This window comes from Schistocerca gregaria, chromosome 6 (genome assembly GCF_023897955.1).
Source record: "Schistocerca gregaria isolate iqSchGreg1 chromosome 6, iqSchGreg1.2, whole genome shotgun sequence".
NCBI classification, from domain to species: Eukaryota; Metazoa; Arthropoda; class Insecta; order Orthoptera; family Acrididae; genus Schistocerca; species Schistocerca gregaria.
This window is the reverse complement of record NC_064925.1, coordinates 453,722,688-453,750,126: the sequence shown is the minus strand read 5'-3', so window position 1 is coordinate 453,750,126 and position 27,439 is coordinate 453,722,688. Positions and strand designations below refer to the sequence as shown.

The 27,439-nt window shown below is 37.6% G+C and overlaps 1 protein-coding gene across 1 annotated transcript in view; it reads right to left on the bottom strand.

The window, feature by feature from the left end:
• Positions 1-1,470: 1,470 nt before the first annotated feature.
• LOC126278178 (WD40 repeat-containing protein SMU1) overlaps positions 1,471-27,439 on the bottom strand; it is a 96,121-nt gene continuing 70,152 nt past the window's right edge. The window contains exons 9-11 of the mRNA XM_049978079.1: positions 15,831-16,014; positions 12,732-12,884; positions 1,471-2,294 (exon numbers count right to left, since the gene is read on the bottom strand). Coding sequence (XP_049834036.1) covers positions 2,196-2,294; positions 12,732-12,884; positions 15,831-16,014 — 436 coding nt within the window. The 3' untranslated portion in view covers positions 1,471-2,195. The remainder of the gene's footprint in view (positions 2,295-12,731; positions 12,885-15,830; positions 16,015-27,439) is intronic.

Genomic DNA, 27,439 nt, shown 5'->3' with positions numbered 1-27,439 from the left:
GGCAGACAATAAAGTACTGCAGGTAAGATGGAAAGCAGGGGAGAGGTGGGTAGGTGGGGTGGGGGGGCAAGTAGTGGAAAAGGAGAAAATAAAAAGACTGGGTGTGATGGTGGAATGATGGCTGTGGAGTGCTGGAATGGGAACAGGGAAGGGGCTGGAAGGACGGGGACAGTGCCTAACGAAGATTGAGGCCAGGAGAGTAGCAGGGAAAGTTCACACATGCGCAGTTCAGAAAACCTGGTGTTGGTGGGAAGGATTCATATGGCACAGCCCACCCAGTGGCCACTCCCATCATGCACTGGTGCTGCTGCCCGTAGTGTGGTTTCAGCTGCCTGGGACTGCAGTCGTGTGTGTGTGTGTGTGTGTGTGTGTGTGTTGACGAAGGCCTTAATGGCCGAAAGCTTTATTCTTGACAGTCTTTTTATTGTGTGTATCTGCGACTCAGCACCTCTGCTATATGGTAAGTAGCAACTTTACTTTTCATAATACTGTTACATTCCATCCTGGATTTTCCATTCCTAGATACTTTGAAACCGCATCTGTTACTGTACAACCAAGAAACTCATCAGTCATATCATTCTCTACAATCTCAACAAAATCAATTACAGCCTCACAAATTTACTTGAAGAAACTGAGTGCCTCAAAGACAACAACACAGATGTTCTCAAGCAAAACGAATCACAAAGATCACTGAATCCCCCTTATGTTAACACAAAAAGTTGCTAAAACCTTCACCTTCATTTGGAGAAAAAATAGAGAAGAAAAATTACCACAATTAAATAATGACTGCCACATTACATCAAACTCTTTCAAAAATAATTAGAGCAATTTGGCACCAAACGGATTACATACGTCCTGAAATGTGCACTACTTAAGTCATTTCTAAAACAACAGATACGACACCACAGCTGCTATAATCATTTTGTGAATAAACATATTCTGAAAATAGACATCAGATAGCAGTGTACAAATGAAGTGTAATCTGTAGCCGTTTCTTATACAGATAAGGAAACATTTAAAGTGTTAAACAATGACTCTATATGAAAAACTATTTAAGCAATTATAGTTCAACTACAAGGGAACTTAAATTTTGTTTTCAAATTAAGATAAAAAATTTGAAGTGAATATAAAAGTAATTTACACCAAATATCTTAACACTTTTTTTATTATATACATATCACACATCATCTTTAAATTACTGGCATGTTCTTAAAAACACTCACATTGACAAATGATAATGTTTGTTTTTGCTCCACCACTGGTCACCATCGTTAAAATACAAAACGTCAAACAAAGAATCCAGTAACTGTAGCAGATCTCCAGAAACAATCAAATCTTGCAATTATGTAAGCCAACAGTACATCAATCTGAAGTTCAGATAGACACTGGTGTCACAATCATAATCACAAACACATTCACAAGATGCACTTCTTGTATTGTTCATCATAAAAACATAAATCTACAGGAAAGCAGAATGTAAGAGTGGAATTTATTGTTGCTAAACATTATTTCAAATTTTCTAAACAAAGATGCCTCAAGTTCCACAGTAACCTCTTGTGATTACGAAAAATAAAGAACATCTTTTCAAGGAGCCAAAAATGTTACAAAACTGAGGCAATTTCAATGCAAACTGCAGAAAACATTTGTGTATCAATAATTTTTATGGATAATTACTACTGAGCAATTTGAGAAGAAAGGAAAACCACGTATACAAAAATCATACATACACATTTTGCCTACAGATCGAATAAATCATAGAAACAAAAGATTAATATCTATTGACAAAGACAGCCACTTCAGGATTGATGAGTGTCTCACCAACATCAGTTTATTTCAAACAAACACAAATTCATATCCATTAATAAAATATTTCTGGAATATTTAAATTATAACTCGAAACCTTCGGCAATTGTGACAACCTTCAAGGAAATCACATTATGTATGACAACTGAGTCTTAGTTTCTGTAATCAGGCACTGCTGGAATGATCCGAGGAAGCATACTTTCCTCAACAGACATGTAGAAAAAAAAGTTATTAAGACACCAAAACACCTCGTTTTAGATGCCACAAACAATGTGCTGTATAACTAACTTTTCACTTTTATCAAAGTGTCCACGGCACTTCCAGGTCTATTTATTACACTGCATGCTTCCGTATCATTTTTAGAGGCACCTTCTAAACTGATCTAGGAGGCCTTAAGGCTTCCACAGCCTCAGAAGTCCATCTTCACTGTATGTGCACAGTAGGTTTTGATGGGGATGATGGGCAATTCCAATCACATCCTTCTCATGTACCTGGAAAAATTAATTACAGAAAAATTATTTTCATTTCTCCAACAAAATATGACAGAAAAACAGTGTGAACACTTAGTACAATAAAATACATGGCTGCAGTTGAAATACCAAGACGTAATTTTACAGACAAACTACAAATGTATTTACCAGAAAATCCACAACAAAAAGCTTTTTTGAACCAATAAGGGAGCATGTATATATCTAACTAGAAAGTCAGAGGTTTCTTGTATGACTTACAGGTTCCTCCTATTCATCACATTAATAAACACACACAAGTGTTGTGCTGCCAGAGGAGGTCTGATAAGGCAGCAGGAACATTAAGGAAATTCTATTTACTTATCAATTCCTATACCTCACATTTATTCCAGTGAATACACAAAGGCAGGATCGTTAATTCACATACTCTTTGAGTATAATTCTGTGGATTTTTTTTATTTTATATCTTTGGCTCCAGCTTTACTACCTAGGTCAGTTGGTCCCAATATTTATGAGTCAACTAAGACTATGCACACATCTATCTGTGTCATATTAAAAGATTGAAACCAATATCTGAGTCATGTGACAGAAGGTAATAAGTTGAGTTTCCATCATTACACATTATGCGAAGTGGAGCCAATATTTACAGTTTTTTCTCATTTATCGCTGAAATCAAGCACTGATTTTAACAACTGATCAACTTCTTGTATTAGTGTTACATATTTAGTGGAACACTTAATCTAATTTAATTAATTTTTAATTTTTTTAATTCTTGATCTTAATGCACCGGTTATAATTTCATTATTTTGCTGGGTGAAAGGGTAACAAACAGTATGAAGCATTGTATTGACCCTCTCCCCCCCCCCCCCCTCTCTCTCTCATATTTTTACAAGCTATGTAACTACAGTCCCCCCCATGAACCATGGACCTTGCCGTTGGTGGGGAGGCTTGTGTGCCTCAACGATACAGATAGCCATACCGTAGGTGCAACCACAATGGAGATGTATCTGTTCAGAGGCCAGACAAACGTGTGGTTCCTGAAGAGGGGCAGCAGCCTTGTCAGTAGTTGCAGGGGCAGCAGCCTTTTCAGTAGTTGCAGGGGCAACAGTCTGGATGACTGACTGATCTGGCCCTGTAACACTAACCAAAATGGCCTTGCTGTTGTGGTACTGCGAACGGCTGAAAGCAAGGGAAAACTACAGCCGTAATTTTTCCCGAGGGCATATACCTTTACTGTATGATTAAATAATGATGGTGTCCTCTTGGGTAAAATATTCCGGAGGTAAAATAGTCCCCCATTCAGATCCCCGAGCAGGGACTACTCAAGAGGACGTCGTTATCAGGAGAAAGAAAACTGGTGTTCTACGGACGGAGCATGGAATGTCAGATCCCTTAATCGGGCAGGTAGGTTAGAAAATCTAAAAAGGGAAATGGATAGGTTAAAGTTAGATATAGTGGGAATTAGTGAAGTTCGGTGACAGGAGGAACAAGACTTTTGGTCAGGTGAACACAGGGTTATAAATACAAAATGAAATAGGGGTAATGCAGTAGTAGGTTTAATAATGTATTAAAAAAACAGGAGGGCGGGTAAGCTACTACAAACAGCATAGTGAACGCATTATTGTGGACAAGATGGGCACGAAGCTCATGCCTACTACAGTAGTACAAGGTTATATTCCAACTAGCTCTGCAGATGATGAAGAAATTGATAAAATGTATGATGAGATAAAAGAAATTATTCAGGTAGTGAAGGGAGACGAAAATTTAATAGTCATGGGTGACTGGAATTCGAGAGTAGGAAAAGGGAGAGAAAGAAACATAGTGGGTGAATATGGATTGGGGGAGAGAAATGTAAGAGGAAGCCGTCTGGTAGAATTTTGCACAGAGCACAACTTAATCATAGCTAACACTTGGTTCAAGAATCATGAAAGAAGGTTGTATACATGGAAGAAGCCTGGAGATACTAGAAGCTTTCAGACAGATTATATAATGGTATGACAGAGATTTAGGAACCAGGTTTTAAACCGTAAAAAATTTGCAGGGGCAGATATGGACTCTGACCACAATCTATTGGTTAAGAACTGTAGATTAAAACTGAAGAAACATGGGAATTTAAGGGGATGGGACCTGGATAAACTGAAAGAACCAGAGATTGTACAGAGTTTCAGGGAGAGCATAAGCGAACAATTGACAGGAATGGGGGGGGGGGGGGGGGGGGGACAGTAGAAGAAGAATGGGTAGCTTTGAGAAATGAAATAGTGAAGGCTGCAGAGGATCAAGTAGGTAAAAAGACGAGGGCTAGTAGAAATCCTTGGGTAACAGAAGAGATACTGAATTTTATTGATGAAAGGAGAAAATACAAAAATGCAGTTAGTGAAGCAGGCAAAAAGGAATACAAACGTCTCAAAAATGAGATCGACAGAAAGTGCAAAATGGCTAAGCAGGGATGGCTAGAGGACAAATGTAAGGATGTAGAGGCTTATCTCACGAGGGGTAAGATAGATACTGCCTACGGGAAAATTAAAGAGGCCTTTGGAGAAAAGAGAACCACTTGTGTGAATATCAAGAGCTCAGATGGAAACCCAGTTCTAAGCAAAGAAGGGAAAGCAGAAAGGTGGAAGGAGTATATAGAGGATCTATAAAGGGGCAATGTTCCTGAGAACAATATTATTGAAATGGAAGAGGATGTAGATGAAGATGAAATGGGAGATACAATACTGCGTGTAGAGTATGACAGAGCACTGAAAGACCTGAGTCGAAACAAGGCCCTGGAAATAGACAACATTCCATTAGAACTACTGACAGCCTTGGCAGAGCCAGTCCTGACAGAATGCTACCATCTGATGAGCAAGATGTACGAGACAGGCGAAATACCCTCAGACTTCAAGAAGAATATAATTATTCCAATCCCAAAGAAAGCAGGTGTAGACAGATGTGAAAATTACAGAACTATCAGTTTAATAAGTCACAGCTACAAAATACTAAGACGAATTCTTTACAGACGAATGGAAAAACTGGTAGACGCCAACCTCAAGGATGATCAGTTTGGATTCCATAGAAATGTTGGAACACATGAGGCAATACTGACCCTACGACTTATCTTAGAAGAAAGATTAAGGAAAGACAAACCTACATTTCTAGCATTTGTAGACTTAGAGAAAGCTTTTGACAATGCTGACTGGAATACTATCTTTCAAATTCTGAAGGTGGCAGGGGTAAAATACAGGGAGCGAAAATCTATTTACAATTTGTACAGGAAGCAGATGGCAGTTATATGAGTCGAGGGACATAAAAGAGAAGCAGTGGTTGGGAAGGGAGTGAGACAGGGTTGTAGCCTCTCCGCAATGCTATTCAATCTGTATATTGAGCAAGCAGTAAAGGAAACAAAGAAAAGTTCGGATTAGGTATTAAAATTCATGGAGAAGAAATAAAAACTTTGCTGTAGCTGACAGAATTACAATGTCATCGGCGAACCTCAAAGGACTTGGAAGAGCAGTTGAACTGAATGGACGGTGTCTTGAAAGGAGGGTATAAGATGAACATCAACAAAAGCAAAACGAGGATAATGGAATGTAGTCGAATTAAGGTGGGTGATGCTGAGGGAATTAGATTAAGAAATGAGACACTTAAAGTAGTAAAGGAGTTTTGCTATTTGGGGAGCAAAATAACTGATGATGGTCGCATTAGAGAGGATATAAAACGTAGACTGGCAATGGCAAGGAAAGTGTTTCTGGAGAAGAAAAATTTGTTAACATCGAGTATAGATTTAAGTGTCAGGAAATCGTTTTTGAAAGTATTTGTATGGAAGTAAAATGTGGACGATAAATAGCTTAGACAAGAAAAGAATAGAAGCTTTTAAAATGTGGTGCTACAGAAGAATGCTGAAGATTAGATGGGTAGATCACATAACTAATGAGGAGGTATTGAACAGAATTGGGAAGAATAGGAGCTTGTGGCACAACTTGACTAGAAAAAGGGATCAGTTGGTAGGACATGTTCTGAAACATCGAGGGATCACCAATTTAGTGTTGGAGGGCAGTGTGGAGGATAAAAATCGTAGAGGGAGACCAAGATATGAATATACTAAGCAGATTCAGAAGGATGTAGGCTGCAGTAGGTACTGGGAGATGATGAAGCTAGCACAGGATAGAGTAGCATGGAGAGCTGCATCAAACCAGTCTCACGACTGAAGATGGTGGTGGTGGTTAGTGGTTAATGTCCCTTCGACAATGAGGTCATTAGAGACGGAGCGCAAGCTCGGGGTAGGGAAGGATTGGGAAGGAAATCGGCTGTGCCCTTTCAAAGGAACCGTCCCGGCACTTGCCTGAAACAATTTAGGGACATCACAGAAAACCTAAATCAAGATGGCTGGAGACGGGATTGAACCGTCGTCCTCCCGAATGCTCACGACTGAAGACCACAACAACAACAGGAATTGTGTTACCTTATGCAATCAGATGCAAATTTAGGAGGCCAAGAAGATAATCAGTTGCGCGTAATCAGAAATTTTTATGTTAAGCTCTTTTTCAATGGGCAGCTCACCCAAACCAAAACTGTAAGATTTATATTGCTACAGAACTTTAGCCCTCAGGGATGAGAGGCTGGGAAAGTTATTAGTTAAATAAGAGAATTGTGACGTTGTCACATGCAGTCTATATCAGCTTCCAATTACATCTAGAGGTTTAAAATACACAAGCTTTTGACTGAGTACTCCTGGGTCATTGTCAAGTGGGGACTGACCTTCAGTTGATGCTGCCGTTGTTGTAAACTAGTGCTATCGTCTGTGACGTCACTGATACCCATTCCAGGACCAAATAAGGTAACATTTTAGTCACGCGCATCAACCTTCCAATGGCCAAGTCTCATCTTGTGATAAACTGCAGCCTGCTGTCTTTTTTAAGGGTGGTTTCAGAAATTTTTATCTTGCCCTCTTCCTTTATGACACTATCCCAGAAACCATCTGTCTTTTTAATAACAAGTGTTGCATCAAGTGCAATTTGATGTCTGTTTTTGGTGTCCTTATCCACACCAAGTTGTGCTCCTGCTCCTTTCTTAGGATATCACAACACAGGCACAAACCTATCTCATGCTGTACATGGTGCTGTTCAATAATGCACATAGTCTACCCAACATACAACTGTCCACAACCACATGGTATTCTGTATATTCCATGCATTCTGAGTCCTACATCATCTTTCAAAGGTCTAAAGAGTTGTCAAATTCATCTGGAGGTATGAAGACTGAATCAATTCTGTGCCTCTTCAGGACCCGGCTAATCATTCCTGTTACTGAGTCACAGAATGGCAAAAACATAAGCACCTTGATATCATCCTGAGAAGGTTTATAATTTTTTTTTTTTAAGTTCTGCAAGTTTCTTGATTCTTTCGGTAGGTTTTCAGCATCTCAAACGCCTTCTCCTCAATGTACCAAATGTACCAAGGCCCTCAGAATAAGTAAATCTCAGGTATTTGGAAGCATTTTATAATACCTAGAAACAGTAAGTCAATTAGTTTGGTGGTACTGCTCTTTTCTAATATCCCCCCCCCCCCTCTCTCTCTCTCTCTCTCTCTCTCTCTCTCTCTCTCTATCTATCTACTTATCCGCCTATCTTTGTTCAACGTACATCATTGTAAGTAATGCTTTAAGTTCATTTCATGTCTCATTTTTGTTTTCATGACGACTACATTCTACAGTCCAATTTAACATCTGCCTCATGCTTTTTCTCATAATAATGGATGCTCATCATCAAACTTTCACTAAAACGTTACTGTTTCTGTGCTATAAAAGCCTATTTTCAGTGTGTTGTCCTCGCGGGACATAAGGAATCTTGCTTTGAATCAAATTTCGCTTTCTGAAAATATTCATTCACTCATTTATTCATAGAGAATGGGCCTAGTATACATGCATTTATTCTAGAGTTTCCAAATCAGGAAAACAGATGCTAATACAAAGCAGTACAAATGACAAGTACAGACTACTAGGACTGTATGCACAGCAAATGAAATAAATGTACGAGTAAACCTGGTGACGTGTGGTTCTGGCATACTACATAAAAAAAGATTCCATTTTGTCTGAAACAGTAAATATATAAACAGTATGCATTACCAGTTCTGAATTATTTTAGTGGGACTTTGACTATTAATGTGAAAACCATTCAAATTCTGAGGGTTGTGCAGCAAGCATTTGGGAGATATAAGTTGGCAGAAAAAATAAATAAATAAATAAATAAATAAATGGGAGATCAAGGAACACAATAGAGTGAAAGATGTAATTATGAACAATGAACATGAAGTGCCAGTACGTGGTACGCGTGAGAATGGATGGCAGATGAATGAAATAAGTTCTTTGCTGAATTGCAGAAAGATATGAAAAGACAGAAAATTACCTTATCTGCGGCAAAGGGGCCGACAGATAACAGAAAATATATGTAGAAGTAGCTAGGCCATGTAGAGATTAAGACTGCAGCCTATGGAAAGGTGTGATGGAAGCCTTTACCCAGCAGTGGATGGCCAATGAGGTAATAAATTTTAGAGCCATATAAATTAGTGTTAATGGATGTTAGTTTTAAGGAAGAAGCAACTGAAATCACTTAATAAAAGCAAATCTTCCAGTCTAGATTACACAACAGTCAGGTTCCTTGCAGAGTATACATGTTTAGCAATCATAAACAACTGCTTGCTTGAAAAAAAGATCCATGCCTAAAGACTGCAAAATTACACAGCTGTCACCAGCACACAATATTGTAATCTGTTGACTTGTAAATGTATATCACTGACATCCATCTGCCATAGGATTTTGTAACATACACTGTAATCGAACACTGTGAAATAACTTTGAGCAAATGATCTGCTGACAGAGACAGCATGGTTTAAAAAAATCTCATTCTTGATAAACATGTATGTCTCTTCATTCACACAAAGTAATGAGTTCTATTGACAGAAGATATCAAATTAATTCAATGTATCTGAAGTTCAATGTTCTGGACACAGTTTTCACTTTAAAAAATGCCTATGGAGCACTATTGCAGTTTTGCAACTGGATTCAAGATTTTCTGTCAAAAAAGCCACAGATCATACCAAATGACATAAACTGAAATGTAACTGATATCTGGAATTCCCCAAGGAAGTGCTATAGGCCCTCTGCTGCTCCACAATCCAAGCAGCTCTTTCAGACTGTTTATAGATGATGCTGTTGTTTATCATTAAGTAAACATATGATAAGATCAAAACAAAGTGCAAAATTATCTAAATAAGACATCTATATGGTGCAAAAAGTGGCAATTAAATATAAACAATAAAACATGTGAGGTTCTCCATATGACTGCTAAAAAATTGTGTTAAATTTTGGTTGCATAATAAATAACACAAATTCAACCATTGTAAACCCAACTAAACACCTAGTAATTAAAATAACAAATTTTTAGAAGATGCAGGAAAAATCTACTGAAGTGGCAGCATATACTACACTTGTCCACCCCCTTCTGGCACATTACTGTGTGGTATGGAATTCTTAGCAGAGATAGCATTGATGAAAGACTTCAAAAAAGTTCAAAAAGCGGGCAGCTCACTTGTGTTATTGCATAGTAGGGGAGAGTGTATCACAGATATGATAAGAGAATAGGGATAGCAGTCACTAAAGCAAAGGGGTTATACATTGTGGTGAAATCTTTACACGAAATTTCATTCACAAACTTTCTTCTTTGAATGCCGAAATATTTTGGCAGCTCCCACCTACACAACGACATTTGCTGCTCACTCACCTCCCCACAATCATGCTTGCTCTCAGCCAAGCTCATGTGTCTGTTCCCCTTCCAACCCTTTCTTATTGCTGAGCCTGAACAACTGTGAAAAACAGACTGCAATATCTTCTAGTGTGCAGGTCATATGTAACAACACCAACTAATGCATACGTAAAAGATCACAAGTATGATTCAGTCCCATTCTTGAGCTTTCCCCTATCCCACAATCTAGTGACATTTGTTGGTACTATCTACACACCTGGTCTAGCCACTGCAATTTATTCTTGCAAAAACAATTACAGTCAGTTTACTATGATCTACTTACTTTGTTACACATTTCATTCTGGATTAATATTCCTTCTTATTCGAAACTACATGTCACCATCATGTTTAATGCTGATTAAAAGCTGGTAACATTTTTACCTTGTGTTCTAATACAAGAACAGCGACTGAATTTCTCATCTGCCATCCACTTTGTAAATCATTACAGCCTCTCATAACCAAATAAAATATTGGTCTGGGTTATGAATCAACCAATGGAGAGCAACATTTACGTTTTTGAATGTTACCTTTACTTAAAAAGCTGCATTAATGTTTGTATTCAGTATCCATACATGTACCAGAATGTTTATCGCAAACTTGTTCAAATACAACAAAAGTTTGTAAGATGATAGAATTTAATGCTATTTCCTCCTGTGTTTCACAAAATTGTCAAATTTTGACGACTGCTATAAGACTGTTGTAGTGGTTAGTTCAATGTGAGTATCATTTGCCAAGCCCTTCCCTTCCGAATCCTTCAAAATACATCTACACGATCTCAATAGCCAAAGCTTCATCTATAAATGTAAGATGACCCCTACAAATGTAAGACTACTACATTACTAAACAATGTAAAAATGTTGACATCAGTAGCATTAGTTTAATCCATGTAAGACAATCCTGGATTTATCAAATTACGACTTTGGAATAAAACCTTGTCTTATAATCGGTACTTTCACCCATCTGATTTTGATTCCCATTTCATTTTTCCTTCTTTGATCTCTGTGTCTCCAATAGCTTTCCCTTCCAAAATCCTCTGTCAGATGATCCTGGTTTTTGTTTGTAATTTTTGAGGCACTCTATTTAGCAGTGTTGTTCTTACTGCAGGAACCTACCCAAGTATCCACCTGGCCTTAAACATTTGTCACATACGCTCTTCCTTTCATCACATTTAAAGACCAAGAGAGCTCATATAAATGTTCTAGAGTTGTTCTTGATTTACATATCACGACTAGGTCTTAATTCAGTTTAAGATATAAAACTGATAATATTTTTGATAATTTTTTTGCTGTCCAATTAATATAAAAAATCTAAATGTCTGCTACGTTTATGCTACAGTTTCCCAGTTGTGAATATTTCTCATTTTCCATGTTATTTTATTGTATGCCTTTTTTCTATTTTTTTTTAAATTTGTTTCTTTTCGTAAAATTGGTTGTGTTTGAGGTCACAATTCATTTCTACTGCCTTTCTAAACACTAAGTTTTCATGCAGATACCGTCGCCGTTCTAAACAGACAGTGTACAAAACCATCGAGAACATTGAATTTGCTACAACAGCTGGAGACAAGAAGAATCGTATACCAGTCAAGTCTGTCGCTGCTCAAGCCTTGTTGGACGGACCTTCTGTTTTCTGTGGTTGCCAACTTAATTTTAGTTTAGATATTAATGATTCATTTGGTCATGGTAACGGATGGTTTACTGTTGCTATTGTACGTGGAGGTACAGGAGTACCAAATGTTCCTGGACTCGAAAGTTTCGTTGACAGAGACATTATTGCATTTCGCACGTACCGTATGGCCGAACTTGCTAATAAAGACTTTGGTAAATCAGCTTATATGTCTACTTCTGCATTGTCTTTGTATACTTGTAACAGGAGAAAAATATCTGTAAATGAGTCTGTATTCATTTGGGTAAAAGGTAAAGGCGTATTGGAATATGTAAAGTTTGTTGGTGATTGTACTGTATATTTTCATAAATAAATTGTTTATATGCATACTGATCTGTAGCGTAGCTGAGAACCGGACAAGGGTACATCTAGAACGGGGGGCTCAAGGATGCAACAGCGTGTTACGCCTACAAAGGCGGCTGACGCAACCCGCCGAACAGCTTACGCAATCTTGGCAGCGCGCCAGCGGCGGACTTAGCGCACAGCCGGAGAGGGGCTGAGAAGAGTAGCAGTATCTTCCCCGTCCCACTCCAAATTGCTGCTTTCATTCACCATGACAGTTGCACTTCGATCTGAGCTGCCAGAAATGGCGATCATGTGCGTGTAAGGTGGGATTGTTTGTGTTAGAGAGAGAGAGAGAGAGAGAGAGAGAAGGCCTTTGTCGAAAACTAAATGTGTAACAGTGTTTTCATTTTGCCTGTCTGTAACTCAACAAGTGACAATCTATCCTTTTCCAAATACTGTTAATCAAAATTTAATTCATGTGTGTCACATTTCAGTGGACAAAATAAGGACAAGGCAACAACTCAACTATAGCAAAATATGGGTGTGGACCATAGAAAGACATAACGGGAAATATTATTCACACTGGCTTTCAAGTCTCTGCTCTTTTTTTTCTGGTAAATGTACACACTTTCACATATGCAACCACACAGAAATCACATTTCAGTGCATAGTTTAAGACAGAACACCATATTATTAAACAAATAAGTGATCCAAACAGGAGACGTAACACTCACGTTTAGAGTTCTTTCCAGTTTGCCAGAGGCTGTTGAGAAACAATAAAGCACAAGATCTTCACCAACACAATATATCCATTCACCACGTGGTGAGAGAGTAGCACACACAAAATCACCACCTTCACGCTTACCACTGGAGAATGAACGTACAATCTGAAATAAAATTAACAACATGAACAGAGTATACGCATTAGGAAGGCTATGCATACGAAGTGACCAATAAGAATCACTTAATACAGGGTAAGAAAAAATAAAAAGAAGTAAAATACACATTGAAATCACAATACCGCAACTGCATACATGGGTAAGGTCAGTAGATCTCAGCCTGGTAGTGAAAAACTGATTAAAATGATTCTTTCTTTTGCACAATTATATGAAATTTCAAATGGAATCTGGTTTCTGTCATCATCCACGGTCTTCAGCTCATTTAACTGACAGTCTAGTTTTTGGGAAGTGCTTGTTAATGAGCTCCTACTTCCTCTTATGATCTAAAGACGGTGAGAAATTGTCAAACTGATAATTTCCATGTGGAATTTTATACAATTGTGACTAACAAACTATTTTAAAAAGAATTTTATCAAACACAGCTGTCTACAACATGACTGAAACGTGATTTTTTTTTCCCACAAACACAAAAACTGAGTCATTTAGGTAACAAATGCATCTATTTTTTTATGTTGTCACCTGATTAGGTCAATCCACTATTGAGCAGATTCCATTCTGAGTGTAAGTCAGGAAGTTCTGCAACATATGCACTTCCAGCTATCATAACCCATCATTGGACTCAAAAATATGTGTAAACCACAAATTCTTTTGGTCCATTTAGGGAGTAAAGGTAACAACTCATTTAATAGTTGAGGTGCTGAGTCATCAATACTACATCATGCCAGCAGTGCACTTTACCGATGAGAGGGGTTATGTCACTCCACTTCCCATTACCAAATTTCTTTGGTTGTGAGAGGTGGAAGACACTGTGTGCATTTTCCCAACAGCTCATACTTCAAATTTCTTAGTTTTGTTATAATTCTATCTTCCTACACAACAGACAGATCCCTTTTTCATGTCAGAAAAAATTGGCTACAATCTTTACAGCACTTAAAACACATTCCATTTTAGTGTAAGACCATCAGCTTCCAATCCACATGTTTGTTGTTTTGTTTCTGGCATGAAGCAACAGAAGCATGTCATTCACAATGACAAATCAGTGTGTCACACCATTTAATACTTTTTATGGTCCAAACATTGCTTATAAATTGTTTTCACATTTGTTTTTGTTCAGCACTAAATAAATATGGCATTCTTATTTCACCTATCTTTCTGATTGGTAATCATTCAATTTAAAATATACTGTGCTTTTCTTCTGACGTGTCTCTGATGTCAGCTATTCCATACACTTTAACAGCCAATTTTCCAGTGGCATATTATGGACTTCCTTTTTTTTCATTTTTTGCCTGTTGTTGCAATTTTGGGATATCATTCATACAGATAACCTCCAAAAGAATTACCACATTTATGTTTAAAAACTATCCATTTCTAAGTGTTAAAAATCAATGTGAAGAACATTTACAATATTCTTTAGCTGTGGACAATTTTCCACTGTCCTAAATAAGAAAATTTATGAATGCACAGTACTGCAGTATATTTAGACAAAACATAAAAACTAATTTTAACAAGCACATAAAAACTATATATTTGAAGATCAAGTTGAAACTTCACTTAAATTATTGTGCAACATTTACCAACAAAAATACTATGAATTTTCATTGATATCAATGCCATCTCTGTACCACGTCAAGTACCTTACACCTCACCCTTTTATTCATAGCTCCTCATAATCTTAAATGTATTTCTTCTACATATTTTTCTTTCACCTGCTTTCTTCAGTTTTAACAGGTGAGGTAACTATGACAATTTACAACATGATTTAATGGCCTTCTCAATTTGTTCTGGAAATGGTCCCCGTAAGTACATGACTTATGTCAACAACATACAAAGCGCTGAGGGTCCAAGACCTACATGTAATATATTAATCCAGTCAATTTAAAGAAGGAAGGGAACTAAAGGTTCAATGTCGCACTGATGACAGCCATTACAGACAGTATGTGCTGAACTAAGAAAGGAAATTGGCCACATCCTTTTCAAACATACATTCTTGGGATTCTACTAAAGAGATTTAGGGAAACCACATAAAATCTGAGCCACTCTATATGTTGATCTTTCAGAAAGAAAAATAACCGTTCACATGCCACAGTTACACCAAAAATTATTTATTATCTTGAAACTGGTTCTTTATCACAAAATGAATAGAAGCACACACACTTTTTCCTACTGTAGTAAGCCTCACAATCCTCATTTCAACTTCTGACAACAATAACATTTGGTATGACCGTCAGTCATGAGAATAATGTGCCAACTACATGTACTCCACACCTCAAAAAACCGAAGAGCACTTAAGGCACATATACCTTACATATGAGGGTCCAGCATTTTGTCAGCATACCACACTACTAAAATGTCACTGATAATTATGTTAAAGGAGCTAAGATAAACTGAAAAGAAGTTGGTTATTCACCATACAGTTCTGCACATTTAATGAATCTTAAAACATAACATTTGATACATTTACATAAAGTAAAAAAGTCGTATGTAGAAATGAAAAGTTATGGGCTCACTGGCTACCTTTTCAAAGAAAGAGCACCTTCAACACATTACGATAACTGTAAAAAGAGCTTATGTTTGCCTTAAAACATAGCAATCATAATACATACATCCTTAAAAGTGGTTGTTCACCAGTGAACTGCCTAGACTTCACAAAAATCAGTCCCTATTTAAAATATATACATTCTGAATAGTTAGCAACAATGAAGTGTCATGCCTTTTCATAAACAGACCATCAGGTGGGAATAAAAAGATTATAAGCTATTATGTCTAATTAATCTGGGTAAGTGTTTCAACAGCAATTTGTACATTCATCTGCAGTAGCCTAGGTCATTATATCAAAGCAGTCATTTCTGTGATTGTTACTATTAAGAGTCAGACTGTAGTTTCTGGGGAAAAAAAAGAGCAACCTATGATAGAGGAAATCTGATAACTTCGTACCTGTCCTTGCATGTTCATGATGACAACAGTATTTGAACGATTGCATACAACAAAATGTTCAGGGTTTTTGGGTAAGAGGTGTATGCTGTTAACTGTTATGTCAGCTGCTCCCAGTGATTTAAAGGTTGCTGTGCACTCAGTTGATTTTGTGCTCCATACCTTCACTGTACCATCAGATGATGCACTATAATATATAAACAAAACAACTGTTTAAGAAACACTACAGCATTTTTTCTAATTTAAAGTCTGGAACAAACAATCCATATTAATGCAGAGATATACACGAGTAATTCATACATTGTGAAAACAACACTGAGAATAATACACAGAATTTTCACTAAAACTGCTAATTATTTTTCTGCAAAAGCAATACCACTTAATATAGAGAAAATGAGTAAATAAAACACTATGTGATACAGGACGTAACATTAAAGAATGGTTAAAGTGAATCAGTTAGCTCAAATTCTCTATTATATATGCTAACAGCAGCTAGAAACATTCTAGATTGCTTTCAATTCTCAATTTCAAAAACTCTTGCTCTGTACATTATTGAAAATGAAACTGTCTGAAAACTTACTCAGTGTATTTCCATTCATCAGTATCATAGAAGATAAAATTTTGTGGAAGTTCGTCACTTACACACTAAATAACTGGAAACAAATGTTCTACAATAATGTTCAAGTCAACAGCAACATGCATAAATATACAAAGTCAGACAAATCAAAATGAAAATCAAGTGCCAATAACAGGTCACATTCTACCAGGGGAGCAAGCTGATCATTGACATCACTAAAGGAATGACAATGGCGTAGGCTACTTGACCCACATGTGTACGAAGGGACCTACTTCCCAAAACAGGGAGAAGAGCTACTACAGTGGGACAAAGAAGCCATAAGAGTAGACAAATATATTAAAAATAGAACTACAGAAGTTTAAAAGTTGTAAAACACAGTTAGTAACATGGTAAGTCAAATTTTACACAAATATCCCAGTTTATTTTCTGTGTCTAAGTAATTGGCAATGATGTACAAATTAAATAAAATTTGCATGCATACGGGGTCACACATAAGAGAAAAACAAAGATTACATTCACAGCGAAAGGTGTAATCAAGAATTCTGATTATAACAAATTGCAATTTATAACTGATAAAGGTGTTCCACAGAGCGACAATCAGAATAGGACAACTACAAGTCATATACAGGGTGTTTCAAAAATGACCGGTATATTTGAAACGGCAATACAAACTAAATGAGCAGCGATAGAAATACACCGTTTGTTGTAATATGCTTGGGAGAACAGTACATTTTCAGGCAGACAAACTTTCGAAATTATAGTAGTTACAATTGTCAACAATGGATGGCGCTGCAGTCTGGGAAACTCTATAGTACGATATTTTCCACATATCCACCATGCGTAGCAATAATATGGCGTAGTCTCTGAATGAAATTACCCGAAACCTTTGACGTGTCTGGCGTAACGGCTTCACATGCAGATGAGATGTATTGCTTCAGCTGTTCAATTGTTTCTGGATTCTGGCGGTACACCTGGTCTTTCAAGTGTCCCCACAGAAAGAAGTCACAGGGGTTCATGTCTGGCGAATAGGGAGGCCAATCCACGCCGCCTCCTGTATGTTTCGGATAGCCCAAAGCAATCACACGATCACCAAAATATTCATTCAGGAAATTAAAGACGTCGGTCGTGCGATGTGGCCAGGCACCATCTTGCATAAACCACGAGGTGTTCGCAGTGTCGTCTAAGGCAGTTTGTACCGCCACAAATTCACGAAGAATGTCCAGATAGCGTGATGCAGTAATCGTTTCGTATCTGAAAAATGGGCCAATGATTCCTTTGGAAGAAATGGCGGCTCAGACCAGTACTTTTTGAGGATGCAGGGACGATGGGACTGCAACATGGGGTTTTTTGGTTCCCCATATGCGCCAGTTCTGTTTATTGTTGAAGCCGTCCAGGTAAAAATAAGCTTCGTCAGTAAACCAAATGCTGCCCACATGCATATCGCCGTCATCAATCCTGTGCACTATATCGTTAGTGAATGTCTCTCGTGCAGCAATGGTAGCGGCGCTGAGGGGTTGCCGCATTTGAATTTTGTATGGATAGAGGTGTAAACTCTGGCGCATGAGACGATACGTGGACGTTGGCGTCATTTGGACCGCAGCTGCAACACGGCGAACGGAAACCCGAGGCCGCTGTTGGATCACCTGCTGCACTAGCTGTGCGTTGCCCTCTGTGGTTGCCGTATGCGGTCGCCCTACCTTTCCAGCACGTTCATCCGTCACGTTCCCAGTCCGTTGAAATTTTTCAAACAGATCCTTTATTGTATCGCTTTTCGGTCCTTTGGTTACATTAAACCTCCGTTGAAAACTTTGTCTTGTTGCAACAACACTGTGTTCTAGGCGGTGGAATTCCAACACCAGAAAAATCCTCTGTTCTAAGGAATAAACCATGTTGTCCACAGCACACTTGCACGTTGTGAACAGCACATGCTTACAGCAGAAAGACGACATACAGAATGGCGCACCCACAGACTGCGTTGTCTTCTATATCTTTCACATCACTTGCAGTGCCATCTGTTGCTGAAAATTGTAACTACTGTAATTTCTAAAGTTTGTCCGCCTGAAAATGTACTGTTGTCCCAAGCATATTGCAACAAACGGCGTATTTCTATCGCTGCTCGTTTAGTTTTTATTGCCGTTTCAAATATACCGGTCATTTTTGAAACACCCTGTACATAACAGTATGGATGAACAAAGCAATACTAACATGGGCAACAATAACTGGATGATGAACAGCCACTATTGCCAGTGAAGAAAATGTTTCAGCACATAATCTCATCCATGTCGTAATACACATACAGCTGATGACATACCTCAGAACTCCAATATAAGTCACGGATCAGTATTATGTTAGAATCCTCAACCAGTTGCAGTACTGTAAAGTGTGCAAAGTCCGAGACAAAATACTTCAAACAAGAGCAGAAATAGAGATTCTGTTCATATTGCAAATATTTTCTTATATAGTAGAATGTCAATGGGTGAAACGTGATACAAGCCCTATGAACCATATGATAAAAAAAACGGAAAATCCAGAATGAAATAACTGTATGAATATTAAGATAGACTACTACTATTAAACATGCCTTTCTGCTATCCATTGCCTCCTCTGATGGTGACTAACAATCTATCCTAGTTTCATATCGAACCATATAATCAGTAAAAAAATGTATTACTTTTATAAACTAACATTACAAAATATTGTGAACATGATCTATAGAACGCCCTAAAAACAGTTACTCAAGTCACAGCAGACTTCTTGTTATCTCTCAAACACAATGGTCTTCATTCACTCCCCCTGAGTCATCAATATCATAATTCAGTGCAGTCATAACAAAATACCTATCACTTCTTGTTATGCAAGGCCATACTAAAAAGATGCACTTAGCAAAACAATGCTACACTTATTGATGTAGCATCTAACATCTGAAAATAAACTTCAATATTATATACAGATAAGAAAACAAAATTTATGACAGCCAACAGTATACCTACATTTGTTTACATCCTCTATTAGAAATCGGGTATGGGATGTATAGCAAATACAAACCGTAGATGTTCACAGACAAGCAACGAAACAAGAACAAAAAGAAACAAGATGGAAAAATCCAATTTATTGAAAAAGTAAATGGCATATGATTGAGTGGTGGTGGTGGTGGTGGTGGTGGTGGTGGTGGTGGTGGTGGTGGTGGTGGTGGTGGGAGGGGGGAGCAGGCAATGCTTGCCACATCTGTGGTTAACCACATATGCCACTTTGGTCATGTCAAATATCAAGCTCCACAGATGTCTCAGTCTCCATTGCCCGAGTACAGATTTGGCGAATCTATGTTTTCCAATCTGGGGCTGGTGAGTACTGCCAATAGTCTGTAACTGCAGGTAATGTGCAAGCTTCAGCAATTATAGTGTGGCACGGTAGTGGAATATTGTGTGTCATACTGCCTGGGTACCATGATGGTACAAACTTCTGTTAGACTAAACACTACACATCACGGTATGCAATGTGGTGATGGGGTGGCTGGCTGCTGAGACAGAATGGAAGTTAGCAGGCAACCTCTGGGGAACCTGCCCCATGCCATTTGTATAATGCTTACCCAATCAATGAAGGCTCTGTCTGGGTGGACACTGGAGGCTCTGTCTGGATGTATTCCTTGTTCTCATACCTGCTCACGGAATGTTCATGGATCCCATTACACACAATAAAAACACTTCCTGCAGTTTGAGTGGACCGTTAGGTACTACTTAATACCCAATTCATTAAGAGAAGTCATGAGTTTAGCCCACCTGAAAACAAATTGTGTAAGATGTAAGAAGATGATAACGGGACAACTCAACTGCCACGATGTGTTTTGCTAATTATAAAGTGAAGAGGGAACATTGGAAAGCTTGTCATCTTTCTACATATAGAAGCCTTTATATTCCTTATCAGGAAACCTCAAGGAAGTGAAATGCCTCTGAAGTGGAATACTGATAGTAGAGACTACTACTTAACATCAAGCAACACTGCTGCAAACTGCATAACAACTTTATGAGTACCAAGTCATGAAGGGGCTAAGTAACACCTTACATTTTAGCACAGATTCCCTCACTTGTAGCAGTATAATAGACTTAATTAAAAGAAAAATGGGAAATCGAGGCAGTATAATAGACTTAATTAAAAGAAAAATGGGAGATGGAGGCAGTGAAATGTGTACATGTCATCATGGGGAGGGGGAATCAACAGTGGAACTGCAGAGAACAGCTAAATTTGTTATTTTGACTTTAAATATGTCTCTTCTTTCTGAATGGTTTATCTGCTTCAGAGTCCAGCCCTAGACAGTAAACACATTAAGAAGTTAGAAAGACATTTTGAAGTTTTTCCTCCTAAGCTGTTGTTGACAGATATTCACTTTATTACACCTTGCACGACTGGCTAATTCTGGCCTTACAGGTCATTACCAAGAACAGTGGATGTCAATGTATTGTTCAATTACCTGTTATTGTTCAACATATTGAAATCTACTGCACTTGAAAACGCATTTTAAGGCTAAATTGGGCCAATCATGTAAACTGTAATAAAGTAAACACTTGTCAAGAACAGCCTATGAGGAAACTTTCAAAATATCTTCTAACAAAGATACAGCTGTGGTACACTCCATGAGGAAATGATCATTTCAGGTGTTCAATATACCAACATTTTGGATTCACTACGCCATTATGTAACGATCGGGCAACTAGCAAAACGTGGACCAAAGCTGCCCATGACCTTGGCATCACATGCACATCTCTGCTGTCATGTGTCATTTTGGCAGAAACCTTGCTCTTTGAAGGTGAGATTGTCACATTTACTTTGGAAAGAAATCTCAGCAAATCATTGTAAACAAACTAATGGTGTATAGCAAAGTAAAAAAGATGTTTAAGGCAACAGCCACCTATTTTTAATTCCCAGTAATAAATTTAAAGTGTTTGTCTGCCTGTGGCATTGTAGCTCCCAAATGAAAGGTCCAATTTCTATCCAGTATTTTTTTTTTTTTTTTTATGCTGGTCAATCAGGATGGTTCTTAGCTATATTCCATGAAAGTTTGTTCAGTCAATCAAACTTCATAAGCTGAATTGAGTACAAATGTTTTCCACCAGTGAGCACTCTTAATATATGCTACGTAACACATAAGAGCAACATCGTCAAGTTATGTAGTACCAGATTGTAGAGCTCAGAGAGATCTAAAGAAAAGTCCATGGGAACATACGTTCATCTTCTTGATTGACTATCAATAATGATTTTTGCCTTTTGAAATTGCCCACTTCAGTAGCTACAAAGCAGAAAATGGGAGGTTGTGACTCAAAATAAAATATAAACATATGCTCTTGCAGATGTTTCTGTAATTCTTTTTAAGGTCTACAATTCAGTACTATATCAAATGATTTTGCCCTAATAGTTAAGGCAGCCTATTGCATGAGATCGCATGACAGCTGACTTTCTTCCATCTTGATTTAGAATAATCACCATTGCTTATTGCTTAGCTAAATATATACTAAATTAACATCTGTGTGAATTAATAAAAACAAACATCACACAAGTTTCAATGGTAAAATACAATTATAATGTTTAATGTGTTTTAATTATTAATAGTAGCTGCAATTGAGAATTGCAAAAGTATTCTAAATATAAAAATATTTTTAAATAATGAAGTATGACACTCAGTACAAAATTAGAGTACTGAAGAACTGTTTCTCAGTCTTTGCAATTCTGCTAAAACCAATCTCTCAGATGGATTATTAAACAGTTTCCTTTGATTGAATTTACAAATAGCAACGCCCTACAAGCTTTGTAAGCAACTTTAGGTCACATAATTTTGCCCTTCTACAAAAGTACTTTTGCCTAAATAAATGACAGCTTTTTCCACAGTGGTCCCTTGCAACTTAAGGACAGTAACAGACCCAACTTACAATTATCAGAAACATTATTTGTTTTATGTTGCCAAACTCTCTAAGACCTTGAAATGTCAAGACTTCGGGGCATTTCAGGAATCTATCCATTCTTGTCTTTAAAGCTCCCCCCAATCAACTTGTCATTGAATTACACAAACATCTTTTTCACAAATTCCTCTTCTTCTAATTGATCTCTGTGAAGTCCATTCCAATCCAGTTAAATAAAAAGTTCATAAAGCATGAAATAAAACTTAAATTAAAATTTTTAAAAGGGACAAAAAAACCTAGAATTAAAAAATAATATGTGTTGCAACTATATGTTTAATGTAAGTAGTAATACTTTGATCCAGATGGGACCACTTCATCTAAAAATAATAAAATACATCTAAAAATAATAAAATATCTACATCTAAAAATAATAAAATATGAAATTTAAATACCAGTAAGCTACTTAGGCAACGCAGGTAAATATCAAAACAACATCAAAATGTTACTCTGAGAAATTTGGAATATAGACACAATCATTAACAAAGCCTGCGCTCATAAGGCAGCCCATTTTGGTCACTGCACATGGTCACACCCTAGGTGCCATGTACCATGCACTACAAAACTTGTGCTCGCAATTTAATTAAGTGTGATTTATACGCTATCATCAAACCACTGCAAGGCATAGGCCTCGTAAGCTAGATTAATGCATGAAACTAATCTCACTTGTGTAACTAGGTAAAAATATGGTATAAAATAAATATGTTACTCTATTCTTTAACAATGTTAGCCTACTAAAAGATGGATTGGTTTTAGTATTTTATATAATAAGCAATTATAACTTCACTCGCTATTTTGAGGTGTGGATGTGTGACATATAGGACTAGTAGAGATGACGTCAAACAGAAGAGGCTTATACCAAGCAATAATGAAAGAATGTGTTCTAGAAAGGCTAGCTGCTGTTAACTTCTTTTTTTATTTATAGGTTTTTGTGTTTAAGTTTTCAACATTATCATTTGTACCTGCTGCAAAAAAGCCGATGCCAAATTACAGATATCAGTTATGAGAAAGAAAACATGGGCCTGCCAACATATTTGCAGGGGCACAATAGCTACAAAGCAGCCTAACTCCTCTAAGCGGCTAAAAAAAAGACCACAGCTACAAAATAATGCACAACAAACCACAACAACATGACCACCCTGTTGCTGAGCATGCCACCCATGATGACATTCCTCATTTCAATGACTGCTTCAAAGCCTGTGCCATCTGGATCCTCCCCACCAACGCCAGCTTTTCCAAATTGCACAGATGGGAACTCTCCCTGGAATGTATCGTACATACCCATAACTCCTCCTGGCCTCAACCTACATTAGTCATTGTCCTTATCCACCTAGTCCCTTTCCTGTTTCCATTCCAGCACAACATAGCCCTCTATTCCACCAACGCACCCAGGCTTTTTACTTCTCTCCTTTTCCGCTACCCCTCCTCATCTCTCTGTTGCCTTCCATCTAACCTCCAGATCACCTAGCTGCCCTACTCTCCACCTCATCCCTGCATGCTCCCAGCAGCACTTTACTGTCCCCCACCCCTAACCTGCTATCACTATATCACTATCCTTCCCCCTCCTCGTCCCAGCCTCCTCCTTACCCCCACCAGGTTACCTCTCCCATAATGCACTGCTGCTCACTGTCTAGCTCCAGCTGCCAGAGACTGTAGTCATTGTGTGTGTGTGTGTGTGTGTGTGTGTGGGGGGGGGGGGGGGGGGGGGTATCAATTTTTGACAAAGGCCCTGTTGGCTAAAAGCTAACTTTCCAACGGTCTTTTTTCTATCTTTCTGGGATTCAGCATCTCTGCTATATGGTGAGTAGCAACTATCCTTTTCATAATATTGTTACATTCCATCCTGGATTTTCCTTTGTTTGTAACTATCAATGACTTACACACTATGTTGTATGAGGGACAATTGCATCCATAAGTAGACATCTTGATTAATAACTGCTTGGCTGCTCTTGTAAATAATTTCTTTAACAATCAGTTCTGTAACCTAAAAGCCACATCATCAGGTTCAATCTGTTAAATTAGAAAAAGTGTTACCAGAATTATTGTGGAATTATAGTTACAGTCAATAGTGAGAAATAGGGCAAGTTATTAACATGTTGAATCTTAACACGAAAGTTGCAATATGGATGTTCTAGCCCATTATTAGTCTTTTTTCGCATTAGAATGAGAGGTGATTTCTTGACGGTTCTGATAGCAAAAAAATGAGAGAGACAGAGAGAGAGAGAGAGAGAGAGAGAGAGAGAGAGAGAGAGAGAGAGAGAGAGAGAGAGAGAGAGAGAGAAGAGAAAAAGGCACATTTCCAGGAACTGTGGATCTATACTTTCTGCTTACATGATGACCCACTAACTGCATTATTTATTCATAGACAAGGAAAGTTCAGTCCTGTCCGTGTTGGAACTTTAATGTCATGATTCACCATGTAAGTAGTTTTCTCTATTCCTCACTATTGATTGTAGGTATAATTCGACCACAATTGTAGTGAACACACTTTGTGTTTAGCATATCTAACCTTATGGTGTGCCTTTCACACTACAAAGCTGGCCATTAACTAAATTATTTACAAGAGCAGCCAAGCCGCTTTATTCCACATGTGTATGAACTCTTGTATACCATTTAACAAATACTAAAAAAAATATTCAACTCTCACCTAGGAAGAATTATGGCTGTTATCAGATATGTTTATCATTACACCACCTAAAATACAAATTGTTTTAACAAAGTAATGTACTGAAAACAAACAGTTATCCTTTTGACAAGTTAACAATTATGAAAGCATCAAATTTACGTCAAATATTAAATTTTGCATTAAGAGATTTAGAGTTTAAGTTTCTTAGCCAAATCTGAAATTTCAACATCTAAAACTCCAGCTTCTTACTTTGCCTTTTCTTTAATCATCCTTTTTTTTATCTTGGAGCTCTTATTTCTTGGACTGTTCTCCCTTTAAGACTGGTCATGTCGTTCTCATTTTCACCTGATTTCTTCTTTTTTAAGGCTTGTATTCTTTTTGATGAAGTATTCTTCACAGCTAGTATCAATGATTTTGTAATGTCCACATTCAGCTGTTTCTCATTATTAAATAAACTGCTTAATTGCAAAAATTTCTTGTAATGTCCACTTTCAGCTGTTTCTCACTATTAAATAAACTGCTTAATTGCAAACATTTCTTTCTGCAACAATTGTACTACTTCTCTGATTTCAACAACATGTCTTTGTCAACAGAAAAGCCTTTTTCAACTGCAGCATTTCCATGAAACATGCATAACACCATCTGTACGAACCTGATGTCATGGTTTGCACTTTGCAGTAAATTCACCAGAAAGTAATTGAGTTCGCCCTTCTTAGGACTGTACTGTTTCATTTGTACTTCAGAGTATTCAAAAAATTTAAAATATTTGCTCTTCACTACCTCTGTTTCTTGACACGCATTCTTCCAATGCAATTGTCACTCGAAAATTTCTCAAAATGAAATCCTCATACCTTCAGGAATAAACACAAGCCATCTTTGACAAACTTTAATTTCAAAGGCCTCTCCTCAGCAATTTTTAGATACCCACTTTGCAAAACATCTGTGCAGTCATTTCCGAAAATTTTCGATGTAGCTCTTGCTAGCAGCAATAGCACCAAATCCAATACCTACATTATGACTTGTTTTATGATTATGTGCTTTGGTAAAATCAACAAGTAACATGATAGAACTTCTTGTCATTTCCTTAAAAGTTTTCTTTATGAACTGAGAAGCAACACTTTACATTAGCTGAACAAATCTTTGTGCAAAAAGGGGCAGAGAGAGAGAGAGAGAGAGAGAGAGAGAGAGAGAGAGAGAGAGAGAGAGAGAGAGAGTCATTTCACTGACACTTAGTTACAAACTCCTCTAGTTTAACTGATAATGATATAAGAAACTCTAGTTTTGGACAAAGGACTGTCTTCTAAATGACATTACAATACTTTTATAGGAGTTGTTAAAAACCTTTACAGAAAAGCCTTTCCAACAAAGATTAAAATTAAACAAATGTAAGTAGAAGAGGAAGCAAACAGACCTAAAGAAACAGCTCCACGAACTGATACGCCTCCAGCAACAGAGCAAAGCTACAGTTTACACATCATTTCACTAGTTGTATATACCTCACATACTCATAGGTATGTGTTAACAATGCTAGACCTCCAAATTTCTCCTCTGCACCTTAAGGTTCGAAACTCCTGGAGGCAGAGGTAATGTTAATGTGGCTTACACAGATAGACAGACATATGAGGTCCCTACAGATAGCAAAGACTTTATAAGAATACTGACAAATCTTTATAAAATATATGCTATTGTTTATTAAATGGGCTGCTCGATACAACATTTTTGGTGGTAGTGCTACTTTGCTATTCCCTAGGAACTGCACCTCAATGACACAAAACAAATTTCATGATTGCTCATTCAATTTCATTACTTTCAAAATCATTTTTTACTACTTTTTCACAATGCTGACAACCAGTAGAAACCCTGACCCCAGATTCCTCTGACCACCTTAGGAAGCAGTCAGCACATTAGTAGAGCGACAAGTGCCACTCAGCAGACAAGGTCAGGCATGTAGCTCTACAACCGTTTATATACCAACCAATGACAGAAACTTCACAGCCTTTCGAGAAGTTAGGACTAAAGCTTGACAAATAATATAAGACAGCAAAGAAAAGATTCAGGGCCAGCGTTCCTTTGATTTCCATCAAATGCAGCCAACCATTTATAGCAGTGGTGCTGAGGCAGGAGTGTCTCCAAACAATGGCACAATCCTGCAACTATGGAGAGGGGTGGAAGACATAACTATCCCTTCTCCTTATGGGTGCTGAAACTAACACTGCCTGAGGCTCATGATACTGCACCCAGTCACAACTAAATCCAATACAGTAGACCGCAACACTTGCAAAAGGTGTTGCAAAAGCAATCAATGGAAATCCTGCTTCAAACTATGAATGGACCAAATGTGTCCCAGTTGTTACAGACACATCACATTAATGAGCTGTGTAGGAAAGATGCTAGCAACTGACATTTGGCTTGAACATAAAAGAACAGGCAACTTCTTAGCCAGTCTCAGTGCATATTCAGAAAG